We start from the raw sequence: 25,089 nt of genomic DNA, 5'->3' as shown, positions 1-25,089 counted from the left end.
GCCCCCCCGAGCCGGTGTGCCACAAGTGCTGTGCCTGGTGCCAAGCCGTGCCAGGGCCACTCTGGGGCTATGCCGGACCGTGCCGGATGGGGGCCAGACCCACATGGACCCAAAGCAGACCATGCTGGAGCCAAGCCCACACCTCTGCCCATCCATGCCAATCCATGCTGGAGCCAAGCCGATCCCAAACCCATATTGGACCATGCCAGAACTGAGCCCACGCCCGTGCCAGGCAGTGCCAGAGCTGAGCCAGCCCCACACCCATGCCGGGCCGGGCCAGAGCCCACACCCGTGCCAGGCTGTGCCACACAAGGGCCAAACTGTGCCAGAGCTGAGCCAGGCCAGTGCCAGGCTGCACTGGAGCTGACCCCGTGCCTGTGTCAGACCAGACCATGCCGGTGCCGGTGCCGGTGCCGGTGCCGGTGCCGGTGCCGGTGCCTGTGTCAGGCCGTCCCGTGCCGGTGCCGGTGCCGGTGCCGGTGCCTGGGTCTGGCCGTGACGTCCAGTGCCGGTGCCGGGCTCTCCCGCCCCGCTCCGCTCGGGGCGCCACTGAGCGCGCACGTGGTGTCGGGGCGCGCTGCCCGCGCGGGGGCGCGGCGGCGGGCGGGGGCGGGGCGGGGGCTCTGCGCTGAGCGGTGCCCAATGGCGGCGCGACCCCGCCCCGCCCCGGCGACGAGCGGGCCAATGGCGGTCTCGCGCGGCTCAGGCGTCAGGTGGGAGGGGCGGGGCGGAGGTCACGTGTGACGGCGGGAGCCGTTAAAGGGCGACGGCGGCACCGGGCGGGGGTGGCGCGGCGTGGGCACAGAGTGGGTGCGGACACGGACAGGCCCAGGCCTCGGCCCTTCCTGGCAGCTTCCCGGTGAGTGCGGCTTGGCCCGGCCCTGCCGGTGAGCGGTGGCCTTGGGCGATGGTGCTGGGCGGGGGTAGGGCGGGCACATGGCGGCGGGAAGGGCCGTTACCGGGCGCGGGAAGGGCCGTTATCCCGGCGGCCCCGCTGAGCCCCGTCTCTCCTGCAGGATGAAGAGTGGCGCAGGCCATGGCGCGGAATCCGGTCCCCAGTCCCCGCGGCCGCCGGGGCCGTAGGACGGCGGAGCCACCCCACGCCCTATAGCGACCCCGCCACCCCCCGCTGTATTTAATTTTATACCTAATTTATTAGCACCTCGCCCAGCTCCCCCCAAACCATGGACCCGACCCCCACGGCGCCACTCCTCCCCATGGAGGACTTCCTCTGGATGCTGGTCCTGGGCTTCATCATCGCTTTTGTACTGGCCTTCTCCGTCGGTGCCAACGATGTGGCCAACTCCTTCGGCACGGCGGTGGGCTCGGGGGTTGTGACCCTCCGGCAAGCCTGCATCCTCGCCAGCATCTTTGAGACGCTGGGCTCCGTCCTCCTGGGAGCCAAAGTCAGTGAGACCATCCGGAAGGGACTGATTGATGTGGAGATGTACAACTCCACACAGCAGCTGCTGATGGCGGGTTCGATCAGTGCCATGTTTGGTGAGGAGGGGGGGAGGGGGGGCAAGATGGGGGAGCAGTGTACCCCAGGGTGCCCCGGCGATGGCTTTCTTACCAGGCTTCTCCTCCTGCTCCAGGATCTGCTGTGTGGCAGCTAGTGGCTTCGTTCTTGAGGCTCCCCATTTCAGGTACCCACTGCATTGTTGGAGCAACCATTGGCTTTTCACTGGTGGCCAAAGGGCAAGAAGGTGTCAAGTGGTCCGAGCTGCTAAAGATCGGTAAGCCCGGCTCATGTGATGGCCTCCGTGTGCCCCCTGGGCTTCCCCTTCCAGCAGTGGGATGCTGATTGTGCCTCTTCTCTCCTAGTGTTGTCCTGGTTCGTCTCGCCCCTCCTTTCAGGCATCATGTCTGCCATCCTCTTCTTCCTTGTCCGGAGGTTCATCCTCCGTAAGGTAAGAGCTGCCCACTCTGCTTTCTGATGGCTTTTGGGGCTCCCAGGTGCTCCCTTGTCTGCCCATTGCAGTGGTTGGGTGGCTTCCATGCACCAGGGTTTTGCCAGGCACATCCGTCCTTGGGTTGACAGTTGGGTGAGCCCTTCAGGACTCCTTTGGGAAGGGCTGAAGGGGTGGGAAAATGAGATGTGGAGCCCAGGAGGTGAGGAGGCAGCACTTCACCTCCTCCAAAATATGTGGGCCTGGCCTTGGCAGAAGCAGCTGTAATTCCCAAGCAGGGAAGTAGCCCAGAACTGATAAGGTCAGACCTGCTTGTCAGGCTTTTCCTAAGTCCTGGTGCAAGGCAGGACCTCCTCATGTGTCAGGCTGCAGGTGAAGGTAATGACCAACAGTGATGGCTTTATTTAAACCAGGAGGGCCAGGACTGTCCCCGGTGCTGCGCAGACTGTCCTTTCCTCCCATCTGGGGCCCCAGGTACAGTGAGAGGCACCTGGGCTGGCTCCAGGAACACGCTCCCACTGTTGGGAGTGTCCGAAAGCCCAGGAAGAGGTATCGGGCACCCAAAGCTGCTTGAAATGGAGGTGGCGGTGTTAAGCCTCATCCTTCTGAGATGATGATGACTACCGTGGAGCACAGGATGCTGCTAGCACAGAGCAGGGGTACCCAGCCAGCTGTACAGAGGAGCTCCAGCATTTCCATCTGTATGTTTGAGGCTAACTTCAATTATTTGAAATCCTAGATCTAACTATTTCTGGTTCCAGAGATGTTCAGATCTTATCGCTGCTGTTCTCTCTACCTGGCAGCCCTTAAAAACAGTTTAGCGTCACTGCTGTCAGAGTAACCTTGCGTAACTGGCTTTTCAAAGCTGGGCTGGCCCTGTCATGCTTCATTCTGGTGCTGAATAGTTTGGTTGCTCCGTCCTGCTTGGCATTTGGTAAGGCTTGGTGTGTTTGTACCAATGCTAGACCCTGATTGCTGGGCAGCAGCAGCGGAGATTAAGTCCTCCTGCTGCTCGGGTGAGGGCCTCTCTGTGCAGGTATGTGGCCAGATAAGCTGCTTTGTGAGTAATGGACTCCTATTTTGTCCAAGTCGGCTGGAAAGAGGTAAAGGCTTTGTCTGACAGACTATTTTGTCTGAAAGTGCCTGGGGAATTGAAAGAAAACCTAAATGCAGCCAGAGGCTGGAGAGCCTTAGGAAGGGTTCAGGAGCAAGGCAGCCCCTAGCTGCAGGCACAGATGAGATGCTCCACGTTGGAGTGGTGGGACACTTGGCTGTGCCTGTTCTTGGTCCCTGGGGAGCCTCATGGGATCCCTAGTGTTCTGCCACCTTCTCTGTCCCCAGGCTGCTGGGGTGGTCTGACAGTGCCAGCCCCGTGGGTTATTATCCAGAAGCTGTTGGGAGCTTTGGCTTTTGGCAGAGCTTGCAGGAGCGTGGTGTCTGAGCTGCTGTCAGCAGTTGACTGAAGGTGCAGACCCCCTTTTGGGAAGGGGGTGTTGCTTTGGTGGCTCCGACAGCTGCACAGCCCTCGAGGTCTGGCTTTCTGCAGCACTGATCCTTGTTTTGCAGGCAGATCCTGTTCCCAATGGTTTGCGAGCTTTGCCAGTCTTCTATGCCTGTACCGTGGGGATCAACCTCTTCTCCATCATGTACACCGGTGCACCTTGTAAGTACCTGTCAGAAAAATTGAACCTTAACTTTTGTGTGCTTTACAAAACCTCCATTAAATGCACGATTTACCCCTTTTTTGCTTTACAGGGCTGAAATCTCCTAGAAGGTGGCTGGCCTGTGCCAGTTACAGAAGGCTGCAGGCTAGTGTGCGCTGAGTTCTGGGCTAGATAGTTGCCCAGCCAAAGAGACCTGCTCAAACTAAACCCCTCCAGACCTTTCTCCTTAGACTGCACAGGACTAGCAGATAACTTGGCTTCCTCTTCCCTTCTCTCACCTGTGCTAAAGCTCAGGTACCCGGCTGCAGCTGAAGAGAGTCCTCGGGCTGCCACTAGCAAGACTAGGAGCAGGGATGGAGGCCGTGCCTCCCGATTCACTTTGTCCCTCAGAATAAACTCACTATCCCTGGCAAGAAGAGCTGGCACCTGTACTGATAAGAGGAGTTTGTACTTCAGTCTGAAAGGCCAAATTGAAATGCTTGTTTGGCTCTTGTGCAGGGGGACATGTCGTGGGCAGGACTAGGAGAGGGCTTGGCAGGGGAGGGTGGCGTTGCCTGTGGAGCTGGAGGCTCCGTAACCTCCATCTGTCGGGATGACTTGGTGTGAGCCGCTTTTGGTCTGAGCATCGGTTTCCTGTTGTGGAGGAGCTGCCGGAGGTGGGGTGAGAGCAGTCAGCCCTGGCTCTGCAGGGCTTCCTCTGTAAACAGTGGCTGGAAAATGTTCTGGAGGGAAGTCAGCCTCCCCTTCCTTGGCTTCCCGGCCTGGGGGAGAAGGTGAGGCTGCTGCGGTGCTGCTTCAAGATCACTTCATCACTTGGCCACCCCCAAGGTGGATTCATGTTTATCCTGAGCCCTGTGCTGCAGGAGAGCTGGGGGAGCTCTGTGCCGCTTAAATGCAGGGCTTGCAGCCTGCAGGGAGCCAGGCTCACTGTAAACGAGTAGCCAAATGTGTGGCTAGAGTAGCTGTGATGTTGCTGGTGGTGTGTTAAGAGCAGTCGGGTATGGCCTGCAGCAGGAATAGGGAGTTGAGTGGTCGGTCACAGCACCTGATAGTCCCGTGGGGGGGGGGGGGGGCTTCAGGGTGTGGCTGCGGCTGGCTCTATAATGCAGAGCCTCTGCTAAAAGTCACACTGCATGTGGGAATGCTTGTAACTGGGTCAGGTAACACCTCAAATGCCTTGAAACTTGAGCTTAAGTTCCTAGGGACACAGGAGCAGGAGAACCATCTTCCCCCTGCAGCGGGAGGAGTTAATGGGTCTCTGGTGGGAGCAGCCCAGGTCCTGCATGTCTTCTCCCTGACGGGGAAGTGGTGCTGCTGCTGCAGCAGCCGTGCTGCGTGGTTTGTTGTTTTTTTCTTTGACATTGCAGCAAGAGAGGAGACAAGGGTTGTGAGTTGTCTCCTGTCTCTGCTCAGGGCACGCACCAGTCCCTGATTTGGTTTGGCTGCGGGAGGGAGGGGAAAGTGTCTGCCCATGTGAAAGGCCAGCTTGTGGGTGGGGGAGACTGTAACTAGGGGGGAGGGGGGCTTCTGTGCAAGTGAAGCGCTTGGTTTCATTGTGGCCAGTGCTGGCTTTCCAGTGGCATTTCTCCCTGGCAGGCACATTAGCTCAGGGGTGTTGCAGGTGATGGAGTCCCCGTGCCGGGAAGAGCAAAGTCATGCGTGAAGGAGGCTTTTGCCCGGAGGTTTTCAAAGATCCGTTGTTTTATTTCCTAGTGCTGGGCTTTGACAAACTTCCTCTGTGGGGTATCCTCCTAATTTCGGTGGGGAGTGCTGTTGTCTGTGCTCTCGTCGTCTGGTTCTTTGTATGTCCGAGAATGAAGAAGAAAATCGAACGTAAGTAATGCCTCCCTTTTTGCGATCCCTTGGGGAAGGGTGTGCTTGAACTAACCAACTTACTTTCCCAGTGGGAGATCTCACTAGCCCCAGGGCTGTTACTAGCAGGGATCCTCAGCTTCAGTTAGAGCTTAAGCTGCTCTGCAAACTCCGAGTCACTGGAGCACATCCCATTGAGCTGGACCTGCATGCACCTACCCCGCTGGTCAAGCGGCTCCCCGGGGCCCCAAAATACCCCTTGAAGTAGTTGTTGTGCTGCTGAGTGGTGCCTGGCAGCTGATCCCTCAGCAAGGCAGCCTCTCCTTGGGCTGCACCGGACAGCAGGCAATATTGAACAGCCTGATTTCACTGCTGAATAGAGAAAGAAGAGAAGGCGGGAGACAACCAGCCTGTTAACCAGTGTAACCTTTAATCCTCTGCATACCTGCTGATCGGTCTTTGGCCTGGCAGATGCAGATCACAAGTTTAAAGCTGTGTAAGCTGATGAAATCCTTTCCCTGTAGCCAAAAAAAAATAAAAAAAATTGAAAGGCATCCAAAAGAGCAGTCCCGAGCTCTGCCTCCTGAAAAGTACAGGCAGCTCTCCTGGAGTCTGTGTGTGGTCTTGCATATAAATTTTGTGTGCAGTCTGGGGCACTTGCAGAACTGGAGATGAGGGGATAACCAGTGTCCTTGTCAGACTGGTGTAATTGGGGTGTGACTAACAGCTTTATGGCTGCCCTTGACAATCTTCCAGCTGTTCAAGCTTCGGCTTAACTCCTGCCTGCCTGCCAGCCAGGCTCCCCTGCCTGCTGGAGAGCCCCGCTCTGCTGTGGGGCGGCGCTGGTGCAGGGGGATGTGGGCTCTGCAGAGGCTTGATACCAGGGTGAGGGGCTGGAGGCCACAGCCTGGCCCTTGCAGTGAGCAAACTGGGTAGAAGATGGTCATGTTTGTGACAAGGAAGTGGGTTTTTGTTGTTGTCTGAAGGAGCTGACCTCATCTCATGTTTTCACCTGGAGAAAACATGCTTTTCCTGGTAGAGGGGGTGTAGCAGCCTCAGCATGCAGGGCTTGGTGCTGCTGGCTTGGCTCTCCCAGTGGGACAGGAAACCAGGCTGCCCTTGGGAGGTGGGGACCGGCTCCGGTTTGGGTTTGTCACCCACCAGTGGGTGCTGGAGAGGAGCCCAGGCGGGCAAGTCCTCCCAGCGGGCTGGGGCTCGTGGGCTGGTGGAGGAGCTGGGCTCTTCTGGGCACCTTCCCATCAGCCTCAGGGCTGCAGCTGCCCCGAAGCGGGTCCAGAGCATCCCACGGCTGCCGGGAATGGAGATGGGACAAACATGGCTTGAAGAGGAACCTCTGCTGCATAAAAGCCCCATAACGGTGCTCACCACACCCGGTGTGGGTGGGTAGGGCCTAAAAATAGGAGATGAGCTGGCCTGTGACTGTTTGGCTGTTGTGCCTGGGACAAGGTGCGACTGCCCAGCAGTTTCCAAAGTTCAGGATGGGGGCGAAGCTGTGAATTTTATTTGGCTGGCATAAATCCGAGTGGTGAGGGGTGTGGGCTTGTTCCTGGTGTCGGGAAGGGGTTTGATGGCAGCTGCCTCCCTTTGTAGGTGAGATCAAATCAAGCCCTTCTGAAAGCCCCTTGATGGAGAAGAACATCAGCCCCAAGGAGGACCACGACGAGCCCCGGGTGCCCCTGGGTGATGCCAAGAGCCCCGTTGCTGATGTGGGGTCAGCTGCACCCCACCGGGCAGTGGTGGAGGAGAGGACAGTCTCCTTCAACCTGGGGGACCTGGAGGAGGCCCCGGAGCAGGAGAGGCTTCCCAGCCTCGACCTGAAGGAAACCAGCACTGACAGCGGTGAGCGGGTGTGGGGGGTGACGTAGGGTGCCAGCGTGGTTTTCCCTCACCCCAGGTACCCCTGGGTGCTAAACCCCCACTGTCCCCCTTGGCAGGAGCCATGCGGCTGCCCAACGGCAACCTCGTCCAGTTCAACCAGGCCGTGGGCCACCAGATGAGCTCCAGTGGGCAGTACCAGTACCACACCGTGCACAAGGACTCTGGCCTCTACAAGGAGCTGCTGCATAAACTGCACCTGGCCAAGATGGGGGACTGCATGGGGGACTCGGGGGACAAGCCCCTGCGGCGCAACAACAGCTACACCTCCTACACCATGGCTATCTGTGGCATGCCCCTGGACTCCCTCCGGGCCAAGGAGGTGGAGGAGATGGAGAAGCTGACCTGGCCCATGGCGGACACCAAGAAGAGAGTCCGCATGGACAGCTACACCAGCTACTGCAATGCAGTGGCAGATGCCCACCCGGCAGCTGATGTGGATCTCAACGCTGCCCAAGTGGAGACAGGAGTCGGTGACCACAAAGGCAGCAGGAGCTCCCTGGAAGAGTGGCATGACCAGGACAAACCTGAGGTGTCCCTCCTCTTCCAGTTCCTGCAGATCCTCACAGCCTGCTTTGGCTCCTTTGCTCATGGTGGCAATGATGTCAGGTCAGTTGAGTCAGCAGGAGCGGCGGGGTTGCGCACTAGGGCTGGTGCCCATCTTGCCCAAAGCCTCTGGCCTTCTAGACCAGCTCTCCTTTCTCTTCCAGCAATGCCATAGGGCCCCTGGTTGCACTCTACCTGGTCTATCAGACAGGTGAAGTGGCAACTCCCATCTGGCTGCTGCTCTATGGAGGTGCAGGGATTTGCATTGGCTTGTGGGTCTGGGGGAGGAGAGTCATCCAGACAATGGGGAAGGATCTGACTCCCATCACACCATCGAGGTAAGGTCCGCCTTGGGGCGGGGGGAGGCTGCAGGCAGCCCTAGAGCTGCATCCTGCTCCTGGAGCCCCTCTCCGTTCTCTGTTGGGGGTTTCATTGCTTGGGTGGTGGAGCTGGGTTACGTGTGGCCCTGTAACACCTTCCTGCATCCCTCGGGGCCGGGGGGGGGGTATCAGTCTGGGACTGCTGGGGGTCTGGAGAGCCAAGTGAGGAGCTGACTCAGCTCTGCAGGGTCTGCCCGGGGAGAGCAGTCCCAGCTCTGGCTTGGGCTGAGCAGCGCAGGGTGTCTGGTGCCCAGGTTCTCATGCACTTTCTCTCTTTGCAGTGGCTTCAGCATTGAGCTGGCATCTGCCCTGACAGTGGTGATCGCCTCCAATGTTGGCCTCCCTATCAGCACAACCCACTGCAAGGTAGGAGGGGGATGGTACTGGCTCTGTGCAAGCCCTGCTTTCCCCAAATCCTGGTGCTAATAAGGCTGAGCTGTGGAGGAGGTCCCAAATGGGGCTTCCAGTTGGCCTTTGGCTCTGCCATTTGCTTCCCAGTGTGGAGTGGCAGCAGCTGCCCGGGGCTGGGGGAGGCCCCTGGGTGAGGGGGCACTCGATGAGGTAGTAAAACCTCTTTGGACCCCTGGGCTCTGCTGAGCGGCCATAAGAACCTGGGTGCCTCAGTGCCCTGTCCCCACTGCTGCCCTGGGATGGCAGCTCCTCACCCTGCTTGCTCTGCCTGGGGTCTGCTGGGTCCCCAAGGGCTGGAGCGAGACCCCCGGCCCCATGGCTGTGGCTTTCCTTTGGCACCCTGGGAAGGGCTGGGGGGTGGCAGAGTGCAATGCTGAGCTGTGCCCTGGCTTCTTGGGCAGGTGGGCTCTGTGGTCTCGGTGGGCTGGCTGCGTTCCAGGAAGGCGGTGGACTGGCGCCTCTTCCGCAACATCTTCATGGCCTGGTTTGTCACTGTCCCCATCTCGGGTCTCATCAGTGCTGCCATCATGGCTGTCTTCAAGTATGCGATCCTGAAGGCTCACGCTGCTCCTGCTTCCCTGCTGCCACCCTCCCCTCCAGGAGTGGGGGAGGCTCGTCCCACCGTGGCATGGAGCTCCCTCAGTTCTGCATAGTGTTGTCACTGAAGTATCTTCTTTTTTTTAAATGTCTTGGCGCTAAGTTTGTAGGGGGGGCGTGCAGCACTGAGACAGTGCCTGCCCTTGGGGTGTTTACTGTTTCCCTTGGACTCTCCCTCTAGCCAACTTCAGCTGCTCTATCTTAAAAACACATCCAAGCTCTAGGGTGGGAAAGGAAAATCCTTGTAAATTTAAGGGGATATTTATTAATATTCTTTATATTCCCTTGAAAGGAAAAGAGGTGAGCAGCTGCACATTCTCCTCTGGCTTGCTTAAGTGGCAGAAGAGGAACCCAGGGTACCACCAGATCCCATCCTCACCCTCCTCTTTTCTGAGGCATAACATCCAAACAAGTGTTCACCAATAAGGGGACTTTGGACCCTGGTTCACCCAGTTAAACATTGTAAACTCTGCTGTCCCCTGGAGGTGAAGACAAGTCAGCCAGAGCTGCTACTTACTTCCGATCTGCAGCTGATGGGGTCTTGGGAACACACGTAGCCTGTACCCTTTGTGTTTGGCTTGCCTTTGGCCTCTCTCTCCTACTAAAATTGCTCTCAATTGCTTGAATTTTGGAGCAGTGTGCACCGCGAGGCTGGTTTGGGGGCACTGTTACTCGGGATGCTGCAGTGCTTCCTGGAGGCACCACCTTCATGTCCTTCCTGTTTGCCTCCCCTCTAGCCACAGGTCTTTGCCATTGCACAGGGCCAGCTGTTTTCAGGCTGGAGTTCAGGTCTGTGGTCCCCAGGGGCCTGCTGGAGGCTTTGTGGAAGATCTGTTCACCTGGGGGGATCTAGTGTGGTGCTTAAGGCTTCCAACTGGAAGTGTGCTGAGTGGATTTCCCATGGGTTGCCTTGCCATATTAGTCTTTTAGCTTCTCATTCCTTCCTGGATTTAGGTAACCACAGTTTGAAGCTGAGAGCTCCCTTCGGTCTGTGTAGGATGGCTCGTGCTTGGCATGAGCCCTGTGGGAAGCTTCACACTCTTCCTTGGTTGCTCTGGATGCACCACCATGGCTCTCTGGCATGTATTAGAATTCTGCTGAGCAGCGTGGCCAGCATGCTGCGTGGATAAAGGGTCTGTAGGAAGTCAGACAAAACATCAGGTTATTTAACAGCAGTTGCAGAAAAGGTTAAATATCTAAAACAGTGCTGGCTGTCTCAGTCACAGCTTACAAGAAGCTTTTGTAAATCAAAAAGCTGTCAAGGAAGTACCACATTATTTTTTTTCTTTTGTGGGGCAACAGAAGAGCAGCTCAAAACACTGCCATCCAAGGCTGCCACAAAACTTCCAGCTTCCACTGACAACAAAAGTAACCAGAACAGTTCCTGCAGGCAGGGGGCCCTGGCAGGCAATAGTTTGGAGGCTCCTGCTGCTGCTGCTGGCTGGTGTCAGAGTTGCCCCCCCCCAGGTGCTGCAGACAGCTGAGGTGCATCCAAGTCAGCTGCTGCAGTGTTGCAGGTCACAGCAGTGTCTTGGAGTGCACTGGCCAGGTTTTACTCTGCCACGGTGAGCCGCAGCACTGCAGCAGCTGATTCACCAGCCTCCCAGCTGCCCCAGGCACTGGTAGTGAAGCTGGGAAGTGGGACAGCAACCCTGGCTGTCAGCTTCCCCCACCCTGTCCTCCTCGCTGAATTACAGCCCTCTGACAGCAGCCAGCTGCAGGGTTCTCCCACCCCTCTGGCTCTGGAGCTAGGGAACAGCTCAGCAGTTAGGGAAGATTAATGCCTGTGCAGCTATTTTCCTGCAATGAAAAAGCTCAGAGACTTTGGGTATTGTCCTCTATTCTACATAAGTATGCCAAAAAGAAAGATTGTGAATCTTCTCACCTCATTTCTGTTATACTAGTGGCATTTTCCAGAGCCTGACCACAGGGACTGATTTGCTTTTTCTGGTCTCTGATCCTGCTTACATTTATCTTCTCTCCCCATGGAGAAGTTTTATGGCTTCCTTTGCACTACAACATCATGATACTCACTGCAACAGGGAGTCTTTGAAGTGTTCAGGTTTGCCAAGTGCATCAGCTGTTTCAATTAAAAGCTTTGAAAAAAAAAAAGGTGCCTTGCTACTGACAGCTTGCAAGCGGAGGCTGCACTCACAGCAGTGTATTTGCACACAACCCGGGTCCAGCAGAACTGGGCAAGACAGAGAAGGGGTCCCAGAGCCAGGTAACTCATTTAACAGGTGGTTGTATCTATTTCCTTTTAAATGCATTGAAAATGCCCCTTCCTAACATTAACCTATCCCAGAAGGCCACTGAAAGCTGCCAGTAAAAAGCAGTGGTGAGACTCCAACCACCCATTCTTCAAGGCCCAGTTACAAAGCTGGCAAAAAGGCACGTTCCGCCAGAGCCAAGAGCTGAGCTGAGAAAGCTTCATGGAGACTCAGAAAATACCCAGAAGAGAACGAGATCAACCAGCTGGAAGCATCAGCACTCAAGCCATCCCTTTGCTCCTGCTGCCAGGGTGCTGTGGGGGCAGAGCCGCCCCCAGCTGCTGCCTCAGCACTGGTGCTTGGCACTAGCAGGAGGCAATTCTCTGTACGCTAGTGAATTGCTGGGGAGGGAAGGCAGGCACTGGCAAGCTGAGAAGAGTCAGCTGTACCTCAGAGAATCACTGATTTGGGTCGGAAGGGACCGACATCCATCTGACTTACTTTGCACTTGGGCATTTCAGCTTTGCTTTGGCTGCTAGGCGCTCCTGGAGCAGTCTTCTCTGCTCCTCTGCAAAGAGATGGTAGGAAAACGCAGTGCACGCACCACAACCCCGGTAGTTGGAGCACCAGTAAGAATGGATTTCTTTTACATTCACAGCACAACGGTGGAGGTCTCCTGAGCTCCCCGCCTAAGCCTGACAATGCTGTTCCCACAAATTCCCAGAGTGTTTCCATGCACATGACATCGCCCAGGGGCTCACTGGCATAGAGAGACCCGAGTTCCCCGATCCTCAGGGCATCGTGACGCTGCTCACGCCTCAGCTGTGTGGGGCTTAGTTCGCAGAAGGAAAGGGGAGATGCTGCCCGTGCCCCTGCTTCAGCTGTGGGTCCCGCAAGCCCGTGCCCCACAGCAGCCAAGCCCACCGCTAACACAGGCGGGTGGGAAAAGCGAGGAGCGCCGCAGCCGTGGGGCACGGGGTACCTGTGACACCCCCAGTCTGGCTGCGGTACCGGGCATCTCGCGGCGGGACGGCCTGGCCTGGCTGGAGGCAGCATCACCCCAGCCCCAGGGCAGCGCCCCCTCCCCTGACAGCCCACGCGCCCAGGGCGCTGAGGGCACCTCTGCCCCCCCACCTGCCCCCTATGCCACCCCCTTCCCTTGACACCGCACCCCCGGTGTCCCCAGCACCCCAAGGCGCGCCCCAACCCCCCCCGCTGCCTGCCCCCCCAACCACGCCGGTGCGCGCGTTCACGGGCCACCCCGCGCACCCGAGCCTCCCCCGTAAGTCCCAGCAACCCCCCACTCTGCCCCTGCTCCCGGCAGGCCCACCGGCCCCACTGAGCCCCCCAGGCCTGTCTCGGGTCACGCTCAGCCCAGCAGCCCCCAGATCGCCCCCTGCCCCCCATTCCACAGGCACTAGCGACTGCCCCGGCCACCGCAGGGCCACCGCGGGCCCGCACCCCGCGGGGCGTCCCCAGCCGGGGCGTCCCCAGCCCGGCCTGGTCCCCCGCCCCACATCGGCCCCTGAGCGCCGCCACCCGCTGGGCCCCCGCCGCTCACCCTGCGCGGCCGCCCCTGTCCGCTCCATGCCGGGCCCCCGCCTCAGCACAGCCGCCTCCCGCCCGCCGCCTCTGACAGCCGCGCCGCGCCCATTGGCTACCTCCTCCTTCAAACCCACCAATGGCGAGGGCGAAGCCGCGGAGGGGCGGGGACACGGCAACTGCGGTCGCGTCAGTTAGTCCCGGTTCCCGTCAGTTACCCTGGGGCGGGGCGGGGCGGCGCGGCGCGGCGGGGCGGGGCGGGGCACCATGTCTTGCCGGACCATGCCAGGCCTTGCCGTGCCAGGGCGCAGTGTGGCACAGCAGGCTATGCGATGCCATGCCATGCCGCACAATGCTATGCCACACCATACTGTGACAGCCCATGCCATGCCACACCATGCCGCACCACGTCACCCCATCACATGCCAGGCCAAGTCATGCCACACCATGGCGCACCATGCTGTGCCATGCCATGCCACACAACAGCACGCCAGACCTTGTCATGCTATGCAATGCCATGTCACACTGTGCCAGACCATGCCACATCATGTGACGGAATGCCACGCCACACCTCACAATGTCATGCCACACTACAGCCCACCCCGCCATGCCTCAGTGGTGAGCTGGAGTGGTGGCAGTGGCTGGGGCAGAGGTGGCAGCCCTGGGTAGCTACTGGGAGCTGCAGGTGACCCCCACCTGTAGGATGCCCACACCAGCCACCCACCCAGCTGCGGGGTGAGCATGGGGACAGGGTGGCAGAGGGTCCTACATGGGGCCGGCTGAAGGGCAAGGCCTCAAGGACAAGAGTCCAGCACCGTTAGCCTGAGGAATGGAGACGTGTTAGAACTTGTCGGGCATAAGCCCTGGCAACAAAGGAACAAGTTAACAGCAGACTCTTGAGCCATAGCGGTTGAAATGACAACCCCCACGGACAAAGAGGGACATACAGCAGGACAAAGAGGGAACGGATAGTGCTGATGAGGAACTTTGTTATTCACCAAAGTCAAGTAGGACAGCCCCCCCCCCAACCTTAGAATAGAGATTGTTGCTAAAATAAGATAGACTAATCAGTACCTATCGTTTAAATGAGGTGTCTTAGAAGATAACCAATCGGTGTAGGTCACGCTTAAGATCTACCCAATCAGTGTGTAACATGCAGAAGGCAGAAACGTATGTAAATGTAAAAGAATCACCAATAAATCGACATCTTGCTTGCATCAAGCTACCTCCCGTCTCTTCATTCACCGCAGCCGACCAAGCCAGGGTGGTCCCTGAGCTGTGGGGTCAACCCCACCCCCTGGGCTTTGCACTGAGACCTGGAGAGTCCCCCAGACCAGATGAAACTGGGATTTTCCCAGCCATAAACCACCCCTGCATCATTTAACCCCTGCAAAAGGAACGAGCTGAGCAATGCCTCCCTGGGAAATCTTTTATTTTCAACTCCATCGCTAACAGCCCCATTCCCAATAACAAGACCCCAGCGTTTCCAACACAATACATACAAATGAAAAGCAAGGGGCGGACACAATAAATACGTATAAATTAGGGTGGCTCGGGCCCACGGGGCCTAGAGCTGCTATTTCACTTGAAATAGGTGGGCAGGACAAGGGTCCTGGTGGGAGGGGTTGTACTTGGTACATACAGCTTGAAAACCGGTGACTGCCGGTTGGGTTGGGTGTGGGGCTCCTCAGTGCCTGATCAGCTTGTAGGTGGCAATGTTGACCTGGTCGGGCTGGTTGGTGATGCCAACCGGCTGGTGGGGCTGCAGGGATGTGCAGATGAACCAGCCAGGGAAGGCGGCTGACTCGAAGCGCGTTGTCTTCTCTGGCAGGCTGTCCACACGGTAGAAGATGAAGCGGGTCAGCTCCACGCTCTCGATGTCCCTTTTGATGTCGGCTTCCTACAACCCGGGGGTGAAACAGGGTTCAGGGTGCGATGGAGCCCTCAACCCCATAGGGGATGGAGCAAGTGGGGCCCCCACTCACCTCCAGCTGCAGCATGGGCTCAGCACCACTCATCACGCATGAGAGGTAGAGTTGGTAGCCCTTGATGCCCAATGCCACCGGCATCTGCCAGGTCCCTGGGCCACCCTGTGATAACTGGGGACGGTACAGAGCGATGTTGAGCTTCACTGCAGAGAGAAGGGATGGGTTAACGGGTAGTCCTTGGGCTGTAGGGTGGCTCCTGGGTGGTCCCAGGGTTGGGGATGGGGACGTTGGGTCAGGACCATATCCTCTCACCTTTCCGCCCGGCGGAGGGTCCCTGCAGGTGCAGGGCCACCAGCTGGGTGGGTGACTCCAGCACGAAGCACTTCTGGTCGATGTCAAAAATGTCGAAGGACTGGGAGCGGGTGTAGCGGTAGACAGGTGCCCCAGCATAGCTGCTCTTGATCTGCTGGAAGGAGACGGGCTCTGTGGAGAGGGGGGTGGTCAGGAAGATGCCAGTGCTCTCCAGTCCAAGAGCATCCCTCGGCTGGGGTGATACCCCTGACACCATTCCCCCATACCAAAAATATCATCCAGGAAGGCCCCAAGGTCACTGTCGGCAAAGTCCTTGTGCATTGGCTGCTTCAGGAGCTTGGTCACGGCCACCACAAGGACGGCAGCCTGGCGAAAGGTCTTAGCAGGTTGTGCCTTGGTCACCATCACCTGGATGTCCACTCCGGGTGATGTTGCCTCCAAGTCCAGGCGGGATTTCTGGGGAGGAAAGGGGATGTGGGGTGAGGGCCCAGCTTCCCCATCGCAGGGGTCTCACCGTTCCCACCACTCCAGTGTTACCTTCTGTGGGCAGAGGCCGTTGGGGCCATAAAATGTCTCCTCGTTCAGGCTGAAAGGCAAAGGGAGATGGTGAAGCCAGGGCCATCATGGCACCAGGATGGCATTGTGTCCCCACTGTCCCCTTTGGCATGGCCACACTTACCTGCTGCTCTCCAGCGTGTCCAAATCGGGCACGAACGCCATCTCCAGTGCTGACTGCAAAACCCTGGGCAGAGACCTGCTGGTACCTGTTGAGTGCCGCGGCACTTGGCTGCCTGCCTCCGCCTGTCCTGCCTGCAGTGTCGCTTGGGTGCTCTCTGAGCCCAGCCTTGGCGTGGTGCGTTTTCAAGAGCCTCTGGAAGGAAATGCCGTCAGGGCGGGATTTCCACCTTTCGCAATGCCTGGGATTGCCCAGTTCCTCTGGTGAGACTGGGAGGGCTGGGGGGCTGGCTTCCCCCACGCAGTGCTGTGGGGCTGAGTGAGGGGCTGGGTGTGGGGCAGAGCAGGGGCGATGCTCCAGGGTTGGCATGTGGGGCAGAGCAGGGGCGATGCTCCAGGGATGGTGTGGGGCAGAGCAGGGGCGATGCTCCAGGGTTGGCATGTGGGGCAGAGCAGGGGCGATGCTCCAGGGATGGTGTGGGGCAGAGCAGGGGCGATGCTCCAGGGTTGGCATGTGGGGCAGAGCAGGGGCGATGCTTCAGGGTTGGCATGTGGGGCAGAGCAGGGGCGATGCTCCAGGGTTGGCATGTGGGGCAGAGCAGGGGCGATGCTCCAGGGATGGCAGGTGGGGCAGAGCAGGGGCGATGCTCCAGGGATGGTGTGGGGCAGAGCAGGGGTGATGCTTCAGGGTTGGCATGTGGGGCAGAGCAGGGGGGATGTCTGGGGTCAAGGTGTGGGGCTGGTGCTTGTGTGCTGGCCCTTGGCGGCCAGGCTGACCCAGCAGGGACTGTACCAGCCCCATCCCACGGGGGCCACGATGATGTCCACCCTCGTCATACTGGGGACCGCGGCTGCCCCAGAAGGGCCAGTGGTGCAAGCGCTGCCATTCCACAATTTCCCCACAGCTTCATCCTGCACTGGCAGGGCTCTGCCACACCTCCTGTCCCTACCACCCCAGTATCAGATGGCACAGGACCCTGCTGTCCCCTTGGTCCCTTGTGCCGACCCATGCCACTCTGGGGACGTGGCTTTTGGGGACGCCATGCCCTTGAGGCCATTCCTTGTCACCGTGCTGCCGTACACCCCACTCTGCAGGACGCATCCTGCCCGGGTGCTGGCGGTTGCGCCATGCCGGCCGGGCCAGGGATGTGCATGGCTGGGCTTGTGTGGCCGTGGGCTGTTGAGGTGTTTTCCTGGTGCCCGTTTCACTTCCCGAAAGTGCTGCCCGGCTGCGTGGCTCCTCGGCGCAGGGCTGGCGTGGCTATGACTCAGCTGGCAGGAAATTGCCAGGAGCCCCTGAACCCCCGGGGCACCCCCCACCCGCCCAGCCCTGCCTGCGCCTGGCCGGCTCCCCGGTGCCCCGCGGGGCAAGGTCCGCCACGCGGGGATGCCCTGGAAGGCCTGAAGTCCTCCATGCCACGGGGTCCTTCCCAGCACGGTGGGGCTCTGCAGGCTCTGGCGGGGGTCCCCGGGCCATAGTGGGGGTCCTCAGGCTACGGTGGGTGTCCCCAGGCCGTACCGGGGTCCCCGGGCAAACTGGGGGTCCCCGGGCCATACTGGGGGTTCCCGGGCCCATACTGGGAGTCCTCAGGTTATGGCGGGTGTCCCCAGGCCGTACCGGGGTCCCCGGGCAAAACTGGGGGTCCCCGGGCTGTGGCGGCAGTCCCTGGGCCGTACCGGGGTCACCGCCCCCAGCGCCGAGGCCCGGTGCGAGAGCGGCCCCGCCCCCGCCGCCCCCGGGCTTCCTCCCGGCCCGGCCCGCGGCGGCGCATGCGCACCGGGCGCGCTCGGGGGCGGGGCGGGGCGGGCGGTGACGCAGGAGCGGGCGGGGCGGCGGCCGGGGCCCGCTGTCAGAGCCGGGACAACGAGCGGGGCGCACGGACGTGCCGGTGGGTGCCGCGGGCGGGCCGGGCGGCGTGTCGGGGCCGGGCCGGGCCGGGCCGGGCCGGCCCTGGCGGGGGGCGGGCCGGGCCGGGGCCGGCGGGCGCGGGGCGGCGGGCGCGGGGGACCGCGGCGGACCGCGGCCGCTCCCCGGTGTCCTTGGCGCCGCCGCCCGGGCGCCTCGGGGCGGGGGGAAGAGGCGGGCCTGCCGCTAGACGGGCAGCCCGGAGCGGCCAATGGGACGGCGGCTCGGCGCTTCGCACCGCTCCTATAGGCGGCGGGGGCGCCAAGCCTGGGCGGCGGCGGCGGGCGCTGATTGGCGGGCCCGGGCCCGGCAGCGCGGGCCGCGCGCGGTGGCGGGGCGTCACGCGCCCCTTTCCCGCCTCTACGTGTTGCTTTCCCCCTCCCCCCCGCCCTGTGCTCGGGGTGCCCGGTCCCGCCCGGTGCGGGCGTCCCCACCTGCGGGGCCTCTCGGGGCGGCCTCGGGGTGCCGGCGCTGCCGGGGTCGGCGGTGCTGCCTCCCCAGAGGGGCAGCGGCGGCCCCGGCCCGGGGGCGCCCGGTGCTGGAGCGGCTCGGCCGCCAGCCGCGGCCCCGCGCCGGCCCAGCCGCTTGCTCTGGCGCTGCGTTTGTTGTGCTAAGGCAGACCCGAGCGCAGCTCCTCGGTACGTCGGGCAGGTGCCGGGGGTGCCGCCCGCCGGGGGCCGCATTTAGCACCTTAATCTGCTCAGTGCCGCTCCCAGCCGTTCACCGGTTGGAACGGTCCTGTTGTTTGATCTCTCGATGAAATCTGGGTTGTGATCCGACTGCGGCCACGAGGGCCCGGCCTGCACGCCCGGGCTTCCCCTGCTCAGTCCTGCTGCGGCTGTAGCTGTGTGTGCGGTCGCCAGCGGGCCCTGCGCCGGTAACCGGGCTCGCTTTCCTACGCCCTGGCTCCCGGCTGCGCCTTGCATTACCCGGGAAGCGCCCCTGCTCCGGGCTTCCCCTGCTCTGCCTCACGGCACGGGCTCCCGCGCCTGCAGCCAGCCAGCCCCTTCTGCCAGAGGCCCCTCTGGTTCAGCTGGTCCGGGTGATTCCCTGGCCGGAGCCCCCCGTTCTCCAGAGAGGTCACCGGGACGCTGCGAGCGGCGGTACGAAACCAGACACCGAAGCTGGAGGGGCCACCTACGTGCCTGTGTGCTGATGCCCAGTTCAGTCGACTACCTAAAATATCTGTTTGTGTTTTGCTGCTTAACTCTGAGGAGGGTAAGTTGGGAAAACGTCTCGTGCTGCCGCGCTTGCTGTCCTGCGCCTGCCTGCCTTCTCTTGCCTGTTACGGGCCTGGTTTGCCTGCGGGCAGAATTGAGCAGGCAGGGCAGAAAGGGCAAGTGGGCTTCCTTTTTTCCCTGGGGTGAATCTGTATAACACCTTGGCTGAATTAGAGTGATCCCGGGTCTTCTTCAGGCTCTTTGGACCAAAACCTTATGTTTTGAAGCAGGAAGCGTAGCTGCTGCTGTGTCAGGTCGCCCGAACTAGATTCAGCAAGGCAAACCTGGCAGCCTGGCTGATGAAACGCCAGTCACAAAGGTGTGTTTTTTTTCTCTAGTCTGCCATGAAACTTCATTTTACTCTGGTGAACACACGGTAGCTGCTTCGACATTGGGCTGCTGCTTGTTAAACTGGTTGGGGTTATGGAAACTGGCCAGCTGGGTCACGTCCAGCCTCGGGTCCTGCCTCTGGCAGAAGTCGCTGGGTGGAAAGGGCAGCTGCAAGAAGAGCTGGCTCCAAGCGCCAGCGCTTCCCTTGAGGTGATCTTGCCTCAGTGCTTTCTCTTGAGCTGTGGCTGCTGGTTGCATGTGCGTAAGGAGGAGCGTGGTTAACCTCAGGCCTCCCTGTCCATGCAGGGCTGCACCTCACCAAGAGCTACAAAGTGGACGTTGCAGGGGGGGACCTCTGAGAAGGTCCCTTGCCAGCTCCGGGTTGCTTCTCTGGGTTCTCTGGGCAGGGGGAGAGCCCCTTTCTGGGTCTTTCAGCTGCATTGACCTTCTTGGGTCTGAACTTGTAAGGAGAAGCGATGAAGTGGTCTGTCGTGGAGCCCACATCCCAAGTGCTTTGTACCACCGTACCTCTGCTTTGCATAGACAGTTTCTTCCCCATAGACAGTTTCTTCCCCGCTTTATACTGATGCATATAATGCAAACCGGTGAGAAGAAAACCTCGGCCAAGCAGAGTGGTCACGGGGTGAGTAACGCAGCAAGAATCGAAGCCAAGACCTTCTACCTGGGTGAGAGAAAAAGCTTCTGTGCTGGGTCGACGTGATAGGAGTTGTCCTCTGTCTTGCGCAGACCTGGAGGAGCACGCCCTGCTAGATTTGATGAGCTGGATGTGACAGAAAACGTGACATTAAGATCCAGCTGGTAACAATTTTTTTCCAGTGCCTTTCTGGGCATAGTGCTTTAAAGTGCTTCTCTTCAAACTCGTATGATGTCCCTGCGAATGGGAAGTTGAAGGGCTAAAGTGTCCAGCTCCTGCTGAAATCTGAGAGGATTTTCTGGTTTAAAGCAAACAAAAAGAGGATTCTCAGACAAAGAATCAAAAAATCAAAAGAAGTCAAAGAATACTTCATGGATTCATTAGTGAAAAAGAAGTAGATGTTGCTGGCCAGGAGCTCAAGAGGGAAGCGCTGGGGGAACCTGATACCTTACACTTAATCCGGGCTGTGTTTCACCATCCAACATGCCTTATTTTGTACAAAGGTGCTGATATAAAAAGGTGCAGGTGGTTTTGACGTGCAGTGGCTTGTTTGAGACCGGTGTTGGATGCCCCAGCAAGCAAATCTGCTTTAACTGTCAGGGGAGATGACGGTGCCATGCCAGGAGCGATGGAGGAGGCAGACCTGGTTGTGCCGACTGTCTTGAGCAGAAACTGTTTCTCAGCTGTTGGGGACTTCACTGGGGTGGGGCGGGTGTGGATGGATTAATCTGTATTAAAAATTAATCCTAAACTCAGTTGCTCGTGCTCAGGGTTGACGGCGGGTGGAAGGGTGCGTGTGTCTCTGTTCTGTGCTCTCTTGCAATAATTTCTAAGCCACTTTTCCCTTCTGTCCCAACAGGAACTTGTGTGAGGCGACAGGACAAACATGCTTAACTTAAGGACTTGTGCAGCAAAGCTGAGGCCGTTGACGGCCTCGCAGACTGTAAAGACAATTTCCCAACACAGGCCGGCAGCACCCAGGACGTTTCAGCAGATCAGGTGCTACAGCGCACCGGTGGCTGCCGAGCCATTTTTGAGTGGGACTAGTTCAAACTATGTGGAGGAAATGTATTATGCTTGGCTGGAAAACCCCAAAAGTGTACATAAGGTAAGGAGCAACCTCGCCAGGAGATCACCCTCACATCTGTGTGTGTGTGTCTGAGCAGGGGGTTCGGGTAAGTGCACGCATCCCAAGGAGGACTGAATTCAGCTGGAGGGGCTGGATGGTTGTGGATGATCCTTTTGCCTGCTTTGGTGGAAAGAAACCTAAGCGATTCCTTGAGCAAGAGCCAAGAGGAGCTTCTCCGTTCAAGAGGGAACACCGAGGGCTTGTGGGACGTGGGCAGCATCCTGGATCACAAGCAGATACAAGGAGTGCCTTCTGCTGGGAATCCACCTTTAATGAGCTCCCAGTGCTTTTTTGGTTTTTTTGTTTTTTTTTTTTTTTTTGTCCAGCTCTGATGGCTCATCAGGAGAGTTTATTCTGGAGCAGAGGATGGGGTGGGGGGTGCAGGGAGGGTATTTTTCACACCTTGACTAGTTTCCTTTTTGCTTCAGGCGTGGGTGGTGTTACATGTCGGGGTAGACGGGCCGTAGCTAAGCTTGTGCTTTGAGCTTGTGTGTGTAAAGCCAGACGGGTGATCTGCAGCCTAGGGAGGGGACTGGGTCTGGAGGCCAGAGGAATTCCCACCAGCAGCTCCTGAACTTAAAACTGGGGAACCAGCCTGGCTGTGGGCAGTACTTGCAGAGGTCTGTCTTGATCGGAATTAGTGAAGCTCCCCCAGCGCGGTGGAGGGCAACTCTTCAATGTAGAGTCCCGCAGGTGAGGGCTCAGCTGGGAAGAGAATTTCTGAAAGCCATCTCTGTTTTTCCCCATTCCCAGTGTTTCACAAGGAAAATGTTCCAGTGACTAAGTCTCAACATTACCCAGGGGATTTTTAAGACAGTTTCATACATGTCCTGATGTAGAGCAGGCGTTTTCTTTGTGCAGCAGCACACGAGCAGCCTGCGAACCAGGACGCGATGGTTAAATGAGCAGTCAGGGGTGAGGAAGGAATCTCATGCCCCAATGCTTGCATCAGCGTTGAGTATGTTTTCAATGGCACCAACCCCGTGCACCCAAAACACGCAGCCTGTAGGGTGCTATAAAGGCTTTACCGTAGGATCAAAGCTGAAATTTTCACAAACAAGGATGTCTTGATGCTTCTTTCAAGGCAAACAGGTAGCTGAGCCAAGCAATACAGACTCAGAAGACATGAAGTATGTTTGTTTGGGTTGTGCCCTTTGCCAAACAGTGACATGAAAGCTACCCAAGCACGTGCACATGGTGCAACGCAGTCCTTCAGAGGCAGGATATTGAGTTAAAAGCCATGAATCTAAATGACGTAGTCTAATTTAAAAATGAGTGAGGGTTACACCACGCTTCTCCCACTGACAGGCACAGTTGTGTCTCTGGCAAAGAGTCTTTGTGGTTTGATACTGGCTGTTTGATCTTACAGCCCCTGCTCAGTCTTGAATGATGCTCTGAGTGGATGTGAGAGTAAACATCAGGACTCACCAGGGCAGCTGGCAGGGAACCGTGGCTGGGTGCTGAGGCTGGACCTCTGGATCTCTTCTGGTCTTGTCTCCTCTTTAATGTAGCTCCTGTAGCTTTGTCAGCTTGTCTATAGGTAGGCAGTGCATGCGGTGCTGCGTGGGAGTCCTTGTGCATGCTCGGCTGAAGAAATAGGAGAATTTAGGTTGGAAGGAGCCTTGGGGCCTCTACCCCAGCATGGCTGTCTTGGAGGTGGCATCTGGCTTCATGGCTAGAGCAGGTCACCTGGGGGCCTTGTGCAGCCAAGTTCTGAGCCCCCACAAGGGTGGACCTCCCACCACATTTCCAGGCCCCCAGTCCCGTGTTTGTGGTGAAGTGTGTATTAGTCACTCCTGGAAATCGGTGTCCCTGGAAGTATTTTTAAGTGCTCAGAGAGCAGTGCAGGAGCTGACAAGATTTTTGCCTCCGCTGCAGCTGGAAATGGTTTGTGACAGCAGGAAAATCGGTGTCACGTGAAAATGAAATGTCAATGAAAATGAAATGGGGTCGTATCATTGCCAGGAAGCGAACCTGACACTGACAATATAAAACCCAAGTCTTACGGACTGCTTTTTGAACAAAATGAAGCTGGCACCCTGCTTGGCAGAAAGGGCGTTGGGCCAGGGAGATTGGACTAGGTGATCTTGGAAAGTCCCTTCGAGCCCAAACCATTCTGTGATCCTGTGAAATCCAGCTCCCGGTCCCACAGCTTCTGGTGGGGTTAATACCTGAGCTGGCTCGGACTTTGCTGTTGCTCCCTGATGTACTTGGCCCTCATGCGTGACTCATCGCTCCTGGGTGGATCCCACCTCGTTCCAGTGACCCCTTCACCAAGATCCCTTCCCAGCTCCTAGCTTCGCCCCTTTCTCCTCTGCACTTTTTCCTGGCTCACCCTGTCCCCGCTGGGACGCTGAGCCGCCGTGGTGGGATCGGTGCTGCAGCTGTGCCTGGTCTCGGCCCGTGAGCAGTCCCCGCCGGCCTGCGTCCCATCTGGCGTGACGCTGAAGCAGCAGTGGAGCGCGTCACCCCTGTCACTGATAAAGCGTTGGCTTCCGTCCCGTCAGATGTAGGGTCAGATCCAAGGGTGGAGTTCACCGAAAAGCTGGGCTGTCACACGGGCCTGGCTGCCGCTTGCCTGTTCCGTGCACAGAGAGGGAGCGGCTGCTCCTCGCCCTCGTTCTGCTGATGGGGGTGAGACCTTCAGCCAGGGAAGAGCTGGAGTGTCTTTGCTGTTGTCACCAAAAACCTGAGACCTCCAGCCAGCATGAGTGTCCCAGCTGAGCAAAATGAATTCCCTTCCTGCATGCAGATGCTGGTGTTTAAAACTGCAGAATATACTTCAGTGCTTGTTTAGAGTAGGGAAGATTTAAAAAACCAAACCAAACCAAACCCCGCTATTTTAGGTTTGGGTTTTTTTTCTGCATGCAGTCCTTCAGCTGAACTCCAGTTTCTGAGTCTGGTGGGCAGAGCTGGGGAAGGAGGAGGTGAGGGTGCGGGGGCCAGTGCCAGTGGGCTGCCAGAGGGTCGGTGCTGCTCGTTCCTGGGACTGCTTCCCGGGGCAGCGGGGATGCCGCCCTCCTGCCCCCACGCTGCCAACTCAGGTGTGGGGCTGGCTGCTAGCGACGCTTGGCACAGCCCACGCCGTCTCCTCAGGACCCCAAGTAACTTGCTTGCTTCAGGGTAGATGGCTGGAGAGCTTTGACTGCAGATAGGTGATACCTGCAGTCAGACCTCCGTGACGAGTTTAGCCTTCCTACAGGGCAGCCCCAGTGTGTAGGATGAACTTGGTAAAGGGCGACAGCTCTCCCCTTAGGTATGTACATCGAATGGTCTTTAACGTGGACTTCTTAGTACACCGCTGTTTTGATTTTTATATTGAAAGTGGCTGTATGACCGTAACGTGTGTAGACCGTGCTGTGTAACCCCGCCACGACTGCAGGAGCCTGCAGTCTTCAGCGAGGCCAGACCCCCATGCCCGGCCATGGGAGGTGCCTTCCCTGCGTCCTCCGCAGCCGTGCTGGCAGGCAGGGTCCAAGCCTGGATCTGGTAGGAGTGTTGCCTGAGAGTCTGAAACATTTGGGTTTTGTTACCCATCTTCGAAAGCAAGCGCCTCAGAGAACCGAAGGTCCTTGTTGGTGTTGATAAGGGACAAGACGATGTGCAGAGCACGAACTGATCGATCGCTGCTTGACCACCTATGCTCGGCAAGGGCTACCTGCTGTAAATTTGGTTTGAGCTCCTCCTCTTCCACCTCTAAGCTCTGAATGTTCCTCCTCTTCTCGCTGGTAAAGCAGGAGGTGCTGCCTGGCTTGCTGACCGTGCAGAGTGGGTCTGGTTGATGCTTTCCATGCCCTGGAGTCAGCATCAGGAGAAGGAGCAGGGGTGCAGCCTGGGCTCTAGGCAGGGGCTGTGTCTCCCCTGCGCATCTCAGCCTGCTGCACCCCCAGCCCACCGAGGTGGCTTGCAGTGGATGGAAGATGTCGCCCTCCTCTGCCTGCCCGACCTCCGAGCTGGCTTTGTGGC

At 58.6% G+C, this 25,089-nt stretch overlaps 3 protein-coding genes and 1 long non-coding RNA gene across 12 annotated transcripts in view; 2 read left to right on the top strand and 2 right to left on the bottom strand.

Annotated features, from left to right (window-relative positions):
- The first annotated feature begins 743 nt into the window (after positions 1-743).
- SLC20A1 (solute carrier family 20 member 1) lies at positions 744-9,285 on the top strand. Its single transcript, XM_056362986.1, has 11 exons — positions 744-859; positions 1,017-1,500; positions 1,596-1,736; positions 1,825-1,910; positions 3,477-3,573; positions 5,288-5,407; positions 6,998-7,246; positions 7,342-7,891; positions 7,993-8,166; positions 8,490-8,574; positions 9,021-9,285. The coding sequence occupies exons 2-11, from the start codon at positions 1,185-1,187 to the stop codon at positions 9,270-9,272; spliced, it is 2,070 nt and encodes a 689-aa protein (XP_056218961.1). The 5' UTR covers positions 744-859; positions 1,017-1,184; the 3' UTR covers positions 9,273-9,285.
- A 926-nt stretch (positions 9,286-10,211) lies between these two features.
- LOC130160477 (uncharacterized) lies at positions 10,212-13,132 on the bottom strand. The gene is made up of 3 exons (XR_008825998.1): positions 12,988-13,132; positions 11,928-12,258; positions 10,212-10,351 (listed from the first exon to the last, which is right to left on the bottom strand). It is a non-coding gene; the product is annotated as an uncharacterized LOC130160477 (long non-coding RNA).
- A 1,258-nt stretch (positions 13,133-14,390) lies between these two features.
- Positions 14,391-16,072, bottom strand: LOC130141084 (interleukin-1 receptor antagonist protein-like). The gene is made up of 6 exons (XM_056321750.1): positions 15,888-16,072; positions 15,746-15,794; positions 15,475-15,664; positions 15,209-15,379; positions 14,954-15,099; positions 14,391-14,868 (listed from the first exon to the last, which is right to left on the bottom strand). The coding sequence occupies exons 1-6, from the start codon at positions 15,926-15,928 to the stop codon at positions 14,656-14,658; spliced, it is 810 nt and encodes a 269-aa protein (XP_056177725.1). The 5' UTR covers positions 15,929-16,072; the 3' UTR covers positions 14,391-14,655.
- A 56-nt stretch (positions 16,073-16,128) lies between these two features.
- The window catches only part of LOC130141083 (2-oxoglutarate dehydrogenase complex component E1), a 37,158-nt gene continuing 28,197 nt past the window's right edge, over positions 16,129-25,089 (top strand). For 7 of the 9 annotated variants that reach the window (XM_056321738.1, XM_056321745.1, XM_056321743.1 and 4 more), the window contains exons 1-2: positions 17,667-17,772; positions 20,854-21,102. In XM_056321738.1, the coding sequence (XP_056177713.1) occupies positions 20,881-21,102 (222 nt within the window). In that variant the 5' untranslated portion in view covers positions 17,667-17,772; positions 20,854-20,880. Of the gene's footprint in view, positions 16,148-17,666; positions 17,773-20,853; positions 21,103-25,089 lie in introns of those variants that run through there. The other 2 variants (XM_056321739.1, XM_056321749.1) reach the window with 2 other exon arrangements.

This window comes from Falco biarmicus, chromosome 18 (assembly GCF_023638135.1).
Source record: "Falco biarmicus isolate bFalBia1 chromosome 18, bFalBia1.pri, whole genome shotgun sequence".
In the NCBI taxonomy this organism is placed as follows: domain Eukaryota; kingdom Metazoa; phylum Chordata; class Aves; order Falconiformes; family Falconidae; genus Falco; species Falco biarmicus.
The sequence above is the reverse complement of the archived record's forward strand: the minus strand, read 5'-3'. Positions and strand labels throughout refer to the sequence as shown.